We start from the raw sequence: 12,411 nt of genomic DNA, 5'->3' as shown, positions 1-12,411 counted from the left end.
ATTACAGGCTTGAGCCACCGCGCCCGGCTTTTGTGGGAGTCTTAAGTCTCTTTGTAGGTGTCCAAGGACTTGCTTTATAAATCTGGGTGCTCCTGTATTGGGTGCGTATATATTTAGGTTAGCTCTTCTTGTTGAACTGATCACTTTACTATTGTGTAAATGGCCTTCTTTGTCTCTTTTGATCTTTGTTGGTTTAAAGTTTGTTTTATCAGAGACCGGGATTTTTTTTTTTTTGCTTTCCATTTGCTTGGTAGATCTTCCTCCATCCCTTTATTTTGAGCCTGTGTATGTCTTTGCACATGAGATGGGTCTCCTGAATACAGCACACTGATGGATCTTGACTGTTCTTCCAGTTTGCCAGTCTGTGTCTTTTAATTTTGGCATTTAGCCCATTTACATTTAAGGTTAATATTGTTATGTGTGAATTTGATCCTGTCATGATGCTAGCTGGTTATTTCACCCATGAATTGATGCAGTTTCTTCTTAGCATCGATGGTCTTTATAATTTGGCATGTTTTTGCAGTGGCTGGTACTGGTTGTTCCTATCCATGGTTAGTGCTTCCTTCAGGAGCTCTTGTAAGGCGGGCCTGGCGGTGACAAAATCTCTCAGCATTTGCTTGTCTGTAAAGGATTTTATTTCTCCTTCACTTATGAAGCTTAGTTTGACTGGATATGGAATTCTGGGTTGAAAATTCTTTTCTTTAGGAATGTTGAATGTTTTCCCCCATTCTCTTCTGGCTTATAGGGTTTCTGCCGATAGATCCGCTGTTAGTCTGATGGCCTTCTCTTTGTGGGTAACCCAACCTTTCTCTCTGGCTGCCCTTAACATCTTTTCCTTCATTTCCACCTTGGTGTATCTGACAATTATGTGTCTTGGGGTTGCCCTTCTCGAGGAATATCTTTGTGGTGTTCTCTGTATTTCCTGAATTTGAATGTTGGCCTGCCTTGCTACGTTGGGGAAGTTCTCACGGTTAATATTCTTAAGAGTGGTTTCTAATTTGGTTCCATTCTCCCATCACTTTCAGGTACACCATTCAAACGTAGATTTGGTCTTTTCACATAGTGCCATATTTCTTGGAGGCTTTGTTCGTTTCTTTTCACTCTTTTTTCTCTAATCTTGTCTTCTCGCTTTATTTCATTCATTTGATCTTCAATCACTGATATCCTTTCTTCTGCTTGATCGAATCGGGTATTGAAGCTTGTGTGTGCTTCACCAAGTTCTTGTACTATGGTTTTCAGCTCCATCAGGTCATTTAAGCTCTTCTCTACATTGTTTATTCTAGTTAGCCATTTGTCTAATCTTTTTTCATGGTTTTTAGCTTCCTTGCAATGGGTTAGAACATGCTTCTTTAGCTTGGAGAAGTTTGTTGTTACTGACCTTCTGAAGCCTACTTCTGTCAATGTGTCAAACTCTTTCTCCAGCCAGTTTTGTTCCCTTGCTGGTGAGGAGTTTTGTTTCTTTGGAGGAGAAGAGGTGTTAACGGTTTTTGGAATTTTCAGCCTTTCTGCTCTGGTTTCTCCCCATCTTTGTGGTTTTATCTACCTTTGGCCTTTGATGTTGGTGACCTACAGATGGGGTTTTGGTGTGGATGTCCTTTGAGTTGATGTTGATGCTATTCCTTTATGTTTGTTAGTTTTCCTTCTAACAGTCAGGTCCCTCAGCTGCACATCTGTTGGAGTTTGCTAGAGGTCCACTCTAGACTCTGTTTGCTTGGGTGTCACCAGCAGAGGCTGCAGAACAGCAAATATTGCAGAACAGCAAATATTGCTGCCTGATCTTCCTCTGGAAGCTTTGTCCCAGAGGGACAGCTGCCTATATGAAGTGTCTGTCGGCCCCTACTGTGAGGTGTCTCCCAGTTAGGTTACACGGGGGTCAGGGACCCGCTTGTAGAGGCAGTCTGTCCGTTCTCAGAGCTCAAATGCTGTGCTGGGAGAACCACTGCTGTCTTCAGAGCTGTCAGATAGGGATGTTTATGTCTGCAGAAGTTGTCTGCTGCCTTTTGTTCAGCTATGCCTTGCCCCCAGAGGTGGAATCTAAAAGAGGCAGTAGGCCTTGCTGAGCTCTGGTGGGTTCTGCCCAGTTTGAGCTTCCCTGCTGCTTTGTTTACACTGTGAGCATGGAACTGCCTACTCAAGCCTTAGCAATGGCAGACACCCCTCCCCCCACCAAGCTCCTACATCTTAGGTTGATCTCAGACTGCTGCCCTGGCAGTGAGCAAGGCTATGTGGGTGTGGGACCCGCCGAGTCAGGCATGGGAGAGGATCTCCTGGTCTGCTGGTTGCGAAGAGCGTGGGAAAAGCACAGTATTTGGGCAGGAAGGTATCACTCCTCCAGGTACAGTCACTCATGCCTTCCCTTGGGTAGGAAAAGGAAATCCCCTGATCTCTTGCGCTTCCTGGGAGAGGCGATGCCCCGCCCTGCTTCGGCTCGCCCTCTGTGGGGTGCACCCACTGTCCAACCAGTTCCAGTGAGATGAACCAGGTACCTAAGGTGGAAATGCAGAAATCACCTGTCTTCTTCATCGATCTTCCTGGGAGTTGTAGACCAGAGCTATTTGGCCATCTTGGAAGAAACCATGAATGCCATCTTGCAAACGAAGTTGTTAATTGGTCACAGACATTCACTGGCTTTTGTGTATATTAATACTTCTGTGAATTTAAATGGATATAAATATTGGTTATAATATGTTACTAGTGCATTTGGATATTCATTTATCTAGCAATTTATATTTCACAGAGAAAAATACTCATAAATATTATATTACTTTTCTTTTATTAGGTTAGTTGGAATTCAGTTAGTATTTTAAAATGAAAATTGTCATAATGGAAGAATAACAGGAAAAAGTAAAAGTCCAATAAGTGAGCCTAAGGACTTATATTGTACGGAGCATTGGTTTTAGATTTGTCAGGGAAGAGAGAAGAAACAGTAGACATTTTTGTGTACATTGAAGTCACTAAAAGAACAACGTAAAGCTCTTTTAGATCAGATACTAGGTAGCATAATTCAGAGAATCGATTAAGAATTGAGAAAACAACATGGTGACTGTGGACTGTGCCTGGTCAAGTAGGAGGTGGCTCTTGTGCCTGAATTGAAGAAAGCCTTTGAATTACTACTAGGGATGAGAGAAGGTAAAAAAGGGAATAAGAGAGCTATGAGTGAATAGAGACCCTGGAGCCAGTAATCTGCTTGTAATTGGGCCTCAGTTCAGAATGTGTTGGATTATTTATGTTTTATATCTGTTAACCCCAAGTTAACATTCTTTTCTCGACCTGAGCTTTCTCTGAGAGGTCTTCTACTTTGTGAAAAAGAAGATTCAGGGAACTTAAAACTCAAAGCCTTACTTTCCTAAACGCAGAAGGATCTGAGGAGAGTCAGAATTATTAAACATTTTTATTTGCACACATTTTATTTTCAAGTAAAATAAGATCTTGAGGAAGGCCCTAAGATCTTTTATAATTAGATGGATAAGGTCAGACTTTTATGGGCTCACAATTTGCTATTTGACCATGAGCAAATCTAACATTCTTCCTATTACCTATAATGTGGGAACAGTATTGTCTACCTCATGGGATTGAAACTAAGCATTGTGTCTGGTCTATGGAATGTCTGAATACATGGGAGTTTAAAAAATGACTTATAATCGAAACAAGTAATTGAAGTAATTACATGTGATAAACGAAAAATAATTTGTAGTAAAGAATATGGTTTATTTTTGCCAGGCACGGTGGCTGATGCCTGTAATCCCAGCACTTTGGAGGCCAAGGAGGGCGGATCACCTGAGGTCAGAAGTTCAAGACCAGCCTGACCAACACGGTGAAACCGCGTCTCTGCTAAAGATACAAAAATTAGCCAGACGTGGTGGCAGGTGCCTGTAATTCCAGCTACTCGGGAGGTTGAGGCAGGAGAATTGCTTGAATCTGGGAGGCAGAGGTTGCAGTGAGCCGAGATTGTGCCACTGCACTCCAGCCTGAGTGACAAGAGGGAGACTCCATCTCAAAAATAAATAAATAAATAAATAATTTAGTTTACCTTGTATATTTTGGCAGTTTTCTCTATTTAATTCCTTATAGTTCTCATTAAAAAAATTTTTTTTTTCCTTTCTTCCGTTAGGAGACAAGGATGGCAGCAAGGTGACCACAGTGGTGGCAACTCCTGGGCAGGGTCCAGACAGGCCACAAGAAGTCAGCTATACAGACACTAAAGTGATTGGAAATGGATCATTTGGTGTGGTATATCAAGCCAAACTTTGTGATTCAGGAGAACTGGTCGCCATCAAGAAAGTATTGCAGGACAAGAGATTTAAGGTAAAACCTCTGGTATTTCATGTATTTTTTTGCTGTCATAATATATGTACCATAAATGATTGTTTTCCGGTTGTTTCTTTTTGCTTCAAATTTCTTCTATTGTGCACATTTTTGTCCAGCTCACGCATTACAATGATTTTATTTCTAGTCATGTATTTTGTAGAGAGAAAATTCACTGAAGATTGCAGTATTACTTTGTAGTCATTATAAATGACATATATATATAAATCCTGTGAAAGGTAAGTTAAAATTTCTTAATTTATACTTTAAAAAGCGACCTGTCCCCGCCCTTGTACTGTGTTGATATAGACCAGAGGAACACTGCCTGTAGCATATAAGTATTTTGTGTAGTTTCCTATGCTTCCTTTCTTGAAAAAAATTTTTTAATTCATGGTGCAACTTGTGTTAGTCTATTTTTGCATCTCTGTAAAGGAATACCTGACATTGAGTAATTTATAAAGAAAAGAGGTTTAATTGGCTCACAGTTCTGCAAGCTGTACAGAAAGTGTGGTGCAGACATCTGCTTCTAATAATGTCTCAGGAAGCTTCTAATCACGGGCAGAAGGTAAAGGGCGAGTAGGTGCATCACATGGCAAGAGCTGAGCCAGAGCATGAAGGGGGAGATCCAGACTTTATTATTATTTTTATTGTTGTTATTATTTTGTAGCAACAGGGTTTTGCCATGTTGTCCAAGCTAGTCTCAATCTCCTGAGCTCAGGCAATTTGCCTGTCTCAGCCTCCCAAAGTGCTGGGATTACAGGCATGAGCCACCATGCCCGTCCCCAGACTCTCTTAAATAACCAGATCTCCTGTGAACTGAGTGGAAACTCACTCATCAACAAGGGGATGGTGCTAACCCATTCATAAGGGGTTGACCCCCTTGATCCAATACCTCCCACCAGGCTCTACCTCCAACACTGGAGATTACATGTCAACATGTGGTTTGGAAAGGGGTAAACATCCAAACCATGTTACAACACTATCCATTTTTCTTGTAACTTTTTTTTTTTTGCTATCTTCCTTTTTCTTGTCCTTCTGCCTCTAGACACTAGCAATCCCAAGGTTCAGTTCTTGTCATCTATTTGCTTTTTCTGTACCTCATTAGGGGAGCCTATGCATGGAAGCTCAGATGTTATCTCTATGTTGTGGTATAGCAGAGACAGCCAGAAGACACTGGCTGCTGTAATTAAGCCTCTGCCACTATGCAGCATTGCTCCCTTTCCTACCCTTCCCACCTCTGCAACATTTTATTGAGAGCTTCCTATGTGCTAAGACCTATGGTAAACATGAAGTCATATAATAATAATAAGTGATCACTGTTCTGTTATAACACCAGTTATACCACATTCTAGTGTCCATCTGCTGTAAATGTCTAGAACATTCTAAAGAGTTTTAAAAAATTCAGTCGTTTTTGTTTTCAGTTCTCACCTCTCCCCCAAGTACTAGTCTTATGTTGTCAAATACCCACTGGATCTTGGTATCTGAATGTTGTACTGTTATCTCAAATTGGCAAGCCATCTTATCTAACCATGGTTTAACTTTTAAGACTCAATGGAAATCTCTCCTGCTGGTTCCCAGAACTTTGGATTTGCTTTTTCTTTTTAATGGTTTTATAATTCACTGTTATTCAGACTATTCCATTCGCTCATCCCTAATATCCAGTCATTGTTTAACTTGATTTTCTTTTTTCCTCATACTGTCATGTGGCTGTGTCTCTTCTTTTTCTTTCTCTTCACTACTATTCTTGTCAGACCCTGTCATTATTTGGCTTAACCACTTATAAACGTCTACCTTAGTCTTCTCCTTTCTAATCTCTTCTGCATATGAAGACTAGAATAATCCTAGAGGTTTCACTGGTCATGTTGTTTCTCTTGCCCATAAATCTTCTATGGCTCTTCATAGTCTAGAAAGTAAAACCTGCCTAGTTTACTTGTGTACTCAGAAACTTCCATAGTCTTCCATTTTCTCCAGATACTTAACTTTCCAAACTTTTTATATTACTGGCCTTGAAATATGTTCTTCTCTATGACCACTCTGCTTTTATTCAGCGTTTCTATCACTCCCATTCTCCTGCTATGTAAATTCTGTGCATCTATGAAAACTCAGGTCAAATTCTTCCTGTATGAAACTTACCAGATGATTCAAGTCAGCTATGGAGATCTTGCTATTCTAAATTGCTTGAGCCCTTATTGTCCATAAACTAGTAAATTCCATATTTTTTATGACAGCATCTCCATTTTTTAAATATTTGTCTCCTAAATACCCACACATTCCATTTTGGGGGATTAGTAGTTAATGATGATAGCAAATACTTATTATATGTATTTTTTGACGTGAGTAGTTTTACGTAATTCTTACCTAATATTAGTACTGTGTCATTGATATTGTTATCATTTGGATAAGGAAACTTAAGTACAAAGAAATTTTAAATTAACTTGTCCAGGGTCACACAGTTGGCAAGTGGACGGATGGGCAAAGATTCGAATCTAGACAGGCTCTGCAGTGCCTTAACACATTTTATCCTCACTGTATCAAACCCCTCTACCCCTTCTCTCTTTCTCTCACAGTATTAATCCTCTTTCTATATCATAGTATCAGATTCTCACAGTGTCATACCTCTTTCTATCAAAGTATTTAAACCATACCCTCTTTCTCCTTCTCAAGAAAGAGAGAGGTTGGTTTTATTTCGTTCTCTCATGGTTGCATTATATTTTATTGTGTGGATATACCCTAATTAGCCATTGTTCAATTGATAGCTATTAAAAATTTTTTTCCCTACCAAACATTGTATGTATGTGCTTTATCAGAATACAGTTTATAAAAGTAAAATTCTAGGGTTGCGGAGTAGGAGAGCACTTTAAACCTTGATATAGGCTGCCTTCTAGTTAGATTTTATCCATTTAAATGTACCTTATTTGAATATGAGTAATGCCCATTTTCTGTGTAGCCTTTAGATATTAGGAGTATTTTTATGTTTTTCAATTCTGTAGGTGAAAAATTGTTTTTGTTACTTTCTTTTCTGTTTTAAATTTTCTGTAGAGATGCATCTCACTGCATGGCCCAGGTTGGTCTCGAGCTCCTGGCCTAAACTGGTTCTCCCTCTTGGCTTCCTAAAGTGGTGGGATTATGGTCTGAATCACCATGCCTGGCCCTGAAAAATTTTTTTAATTTACAACATCATTTTACATGTTGTGACTCTTTTTACCCCCTTTTAGAGTGTGTGTCTTCCTTACTCATTTGTTAAAATCCATTTAAAATGTAATAATGTAGAGCAACAAAGATTTTATTATCTCAGTGCTTCTGTGCGTTGGAAATTCAGGCATGGCGTAGCTAGGAACCTTTGGCCCAGGGCCTCTCACCAGATGGTAATCCTGTCCCCAAGTGTACTGTGTGATTGTCGGCAGACTTTCGTCCCTTGCCACACGGGCCTGTTCACTGGGCTTTCTAGGTCTTGCCAGTTAGCTTCCCACATGGCAAGGGATCCACTGGAAAAATAGTAAGCCCATGACAGAAACCAAAAGTTTTTTTCTAACCTAGTATTGGTGAGGTGATTAAACAAGGGTGTGAATACCAGGAGGCAGGTATCATTTAGGGCCATCCTAGAAGCTGCCTCCACAATAATATGAACCATCTGTGAGAAAAAATAATTTGTTTGTGTTGACTTTGCTTGTGATATCTTTTGCTTTTCAGATATTGTTAATTTGGGCTTTGGCATAATGCTGAGAAAGGGCCTGTTGTATCTTATAAATAATGTCATTTTCTCTAGGAATTTTATTTTCCCATATTTCTTTAATCTTTCTGGGGTTATATTTTGGGATGTAGTATAAAGTAGTAATATAAGTTAACCTTTCCCCAAGTAGTAGGTCATTTGTCTCAGAAACCATTTTTATAAAGTTTATCCTTTTCCCACTGGTGGGCAAATGGCATTTTAAAAACCATGTATTATGTTACCGTATATACACTGGATTTTCTTCTGGGTTTCCTTTTCTTTTCCACTGATTTGTCCATTTTGGCTTATGTAACACTTCTCTGATGATGAGAACTAACAGCATATTTTGAGTGTTCCTTGTTTTTTCTCTTAAAAAAATCTGTGTATCAAATATCATTAGCCTGTGATGTTTCTCCTGTAGCCCCAACAAAACAAAAACAAACTTTAGATTTGATTAAAATATTGTAAAATTTGCAGATTACTTGGGCAGAATGTACAGATTTACAATATTCAGCCTTCCCATCTAGAAATGTGATAATTCTCTGCATTAATCCAATTTTTGATATAAAACTTTATAGTTATGTAGGTTTTAAACTTTTCTTACTTATTTTATCTAGTTATGTGTAGTAATTTTTTTGTTGCTCTTGGGAATGGGAGTCTTCCTCCATGCAAATACATCTTATATGTAAGTACAAGTCTTCCTCCATGTAAATACGTCTTGTTTTAACCACTTGAACACTGCCTCGTTCTTTTGTTTTGAACTTGGGCATCTTCTAGATGCATTTAATGTGCTGATGCCCTTTAGGAGGGTACTTTACTATGTTGCTTTTCTCAATATGATTACATGTTCATTATAATTTTCTTCCAGCCTGGGGGACAGAGCGAGACTCCGTCTCAAAAAAAAAAAAAAAAAAATATATATATATATATATATATAATTTCAGGCTTAACATTGCCATTACTATACATAATTTCCTTAAACCTTTTATCCAGATTTCCAAATATTAATATTTATCACAGTCACTTTTACAGTTTCTTCCTCTCTCTATATATTATTTTTATGTTTTTCAGGTAAAGTCTTGCCATATAACCCAGCTGGAGTGCAGTGGTATGGTCACGGCTACTGCAGCCTCCAACTCCTAGGCTTTAGTGATTCTCCTACCTCAGCCTCCCAAATAGATAACCATAGGTGTGCGCCACCACACCCAGCTAGTTTTGAATTTTTTTTTTTTTTGGTAGAGACAGTGTCTCCGTGTTTTGCCCAGGCTGGTCTCAAACTCCTGGGCTTAAGCGATCCTCCTGCCTTGGCCTCCTAAAGTACTGGGATTATAGATGTATGTGCGTGGCCGCACATATTATTTCCTGAAATGTTTGAATGCAGCTTTTAAGTGTGAGGCTCTTTTATCCCTAAATTATTCAGTATCTGTTTCCCAAACTCAGAGACATTTGCTTATGTAACCACAAAATAATTATTTTAAAAATCAAGAAATTAACAATTATACAATAGTATTATCTAATGTGCAGGCTTTATTGAAATATGTCCAGTTGTTCCAAAAATGTCCATTGTAGCACAAGAAAATCCTGGGTCATGTGTTTAGTTGTGATATCTCTAGTCTACTATACCAGGAAGAGTTCCTCACTTACTGTCTTTCATGACATTCATGTTTTTGAACAGTATATGACAGCTGTTTGGGTTTGTGTAATGTTTCCTCATAATTAGGTTCAGCATATTCATTTTTGGAAAGAATATCATAGAAATGATTTTTTTCTTCTTAAGGCATTATATCAGGAGACCCATGATGCCTGTCTAGTTAATGATGATATTGACTTCTGTCACTTAAGGTAGTGTTTGCTAGGTTTCTTTACTGTAGAGTTACTGTTTTTCTCTTCATCATTAATAAGGAATCTGTAGGGAAATACTTTTAGACTATGTAAATAACCTTTTTCTCATACAGCCTTTACCAACTAGTTTCAGTACGCATTAATGAGCTTTTGTTAGAATCAGTTATAGTAATGGCTACAAATGGTGATTTTCTAATTCTTTTTTTCCTTCTTTATTTATTAATTAGATTCTACTCTAAGGATTATGAGGAAAGCTTTTCCCTTCTCTCATTTATTTGTATATATCATATGGACTAATTGATTCTTACTTTATTAAATGGGTTATAATCTTAGTCATTTATTTTGATACCCAGATTGCTTCAGGCGAAGCGCGATGGCTCACGCCTGTAATCCCAGCACTTCAGGAGGCTGAGGAGGGTGGATCACGAAGTTAGGAGATTGAGACCATCCTGGCTAATATGGTGAAACCCCGTCTCTACTAAAAAGTAGAAAAAATTAGCCGGGCGTGGTGGCAGGCGTCTGTAGTTCCAGCTACTAGGGAGGCTGAGGCAGGAGAATGGTGTGAACCCGGGAGGCGGAGCTTGCAGTGAGCTGAGATTGTGCCACTGCACTCCAGCCTGGGCAACAGAGTGAGACTCCACCTCAAAAAAAAAAAAAAAAAATTGCTTCAGATTTGGCCAGTGAAAGCCCTTTCAAGCTGGATCTAGATCCTCTTAGCCAACAGAACTTAGACAATAGGTGTATGTGTGTTCACATGCATGCAAGCATATTCACACGTGTTTTTTTCTATATTTCTTTTTATTAAAAATTAATACTTTTAATTGCAGAGCAACATCACAGAGTTCACTCTAGCCTTCTGTATTTCTGTATTTGTAGCTCTTCTTTCTGAAGTGAGAAAACCTGGCTGCTGTCATCCACAATATATTTACTTTATTTGCTCAATCCTAGAATTTACAAGCTAGCTTCAGAACTGCTAACTCATACCCCTGGGGGCAGAGTTCAGTGCTTGTGTGTTTTTTATCTTTAGTTTGAAAGGCATATGGGTTTTATATTATACTCAAAAAGTATTTGGATTTTCCTTTTTTTTGTAATTTTAAATTTTCCCTACAGCATAGACTATTAATTTGAAGTAGTGAGGTTCATCTGTTTCTGTATGTATCGCCCCCATTCCTTTTGATTAAAAAAAATTATTTTATGTTTTCACTCTGTTGAAACACTAATATGGTTCCAAAAGTCAGAAATCTAGTGTAGTTTCTTCTCAATTCTTTCTGTTTTATTTCCACTCGCTCCCTGTAGGTGGCCAACCTCATTATGTTCTGGCTTACTTTTCCTCAGTTTTGTTTTACACATACCTACTCATTTATGCATTTTTTTTCTTCTTCCTTACACAGGAGGTAGCATATTGGAGATACTCTTTTGTACTTTGCTTTTTCTTTAAGCTATATTTCCTGGAATTCATTGCATTATCAGTTCAGAGATTTTTTTTTCATCCTTTTTACAGCTGCTAAATGCCTCTCCATAAAGGTTATACCAATGTGCATTCTCTCTAGTTAAGTATGAGTGCCTGTTGGCCCATAGTTTTGGCTATAAAAGTTGCCTTACTTTTTAAAGTTTTGATAATCTCATAGGTGAGAAATGGTATCTCACTGTAGTTTTAATTTACAGTCTTCCTATTTTGAGTACACTTAAACATCTTTTCATGTATTCGAGGTCCATTTTATTTGTGTTTGTGAGTCTGTATGAATTGTCTTTTTTTTTGGCCCATTTTAAAAATGCGATTTTGGTTTTTCCCAATCAACCCTGAAGAGTCCTTTATTATAGAATTTATACTTAGGTGTGATATATGTAATTTTTACTTTGTGTATGGTAGGTTTTTTGTTTTGTTTTGTTTTGTTTTTTGCTATGTAAGAGTCCTTCCTCCCCTCTGTGCAATTGAATTTATTGCTCTTTTATCTGGATTTTGTATTATTATAAAACTTTCCTGCTATCCTCAGGTAAGTCATCTATATTTTCCTCTAGTAGTTATCAGGGTTCAGTTTTTGCATTTAAATCCCTGATCCATTTGGAGTTTATTCCTATATATGGTATGAATTATGATCTAATTTTATCTTTTCTAAATCATTAACTACTTGTCTGGGTACAGTTTAGTAGGAAGACTATCTTTGTTCCAGTTATTTGAGATGTTACTGTTATTATATGCTAAATTTCTACATGTGCTCGGCTCTATTTCTGGACTTTCCATTTTATTCCACTAGGCTGTTTGCATATTCCTGTGTCACTACTCTACTGTTTTAATTATAGAGGCTTCATAGTATGTTTTCATGTCTGATAGGGTTAATCTGCCCTCGTAGCTTTTCTTTTTGGTGTTTCTCTACCTATTTTTACATGTTTATTTTTCTGTATGAACTTTGGCATAGTTTATCTAACTTTATTAAAAAAAGTGTTGATCTTGATATATTTCTCGGGGGGGTGGAGCAAGATGGCCGAATAGGAACAGCTGCAGTCTCCAACTCCCAGCGCGAAGGACACAGAAGACCGGTGATTTCTGCATTTTG

At 38.1% G+C, this 12,411-nt stretch overlaps 1 protein-coding gene across 2 annotated transcripts in view; it reads left to right on the top strand.

Annotated features, from left to right (window-relative positions):
• Positions 1–12,411, top strand: part of GSK3B (glycogen synthase kinase 3 beta) — a 284,345-nt gene that overhangs the window by 87,971 nt on the left and 183,963 nt on the right. For both annotated transcript variants that reach the window (XM_011940645.1, XM_011940644.1), the window contains exon 2: positions 4,112–4,305. In XM_011940645.1, the coding sequence (XP_011796035.1) occupies positions 4,112–4,305 (194 nt within the window). The remainder of the gene's footprint in view (positions 1–4,111; positions 4,306–12,411) is intronic.

This window comes from Colobus angolensis, unplaced genomic scaffold (genome assembly GCF_000951035.1).
Source record: "Colobus angolensis palliatus isolate OR3802 unplaced genomic scaffold, Cang.pa_1.0 Scaffold190, whole genome shotgun sequence".
NCBI classification, from domain to species: domain Eukaryota; kingdom Metazoa; phylum Chordata; class Mammalia; order Primates; family Cercopithecidae; genus Colobus; species Colobus angolensis.
The sequence above is the reverse complement of the archived record's forward strand: the minus strand, read 5'-3'. Positions and strand labels throughout refer to the sequence as shown.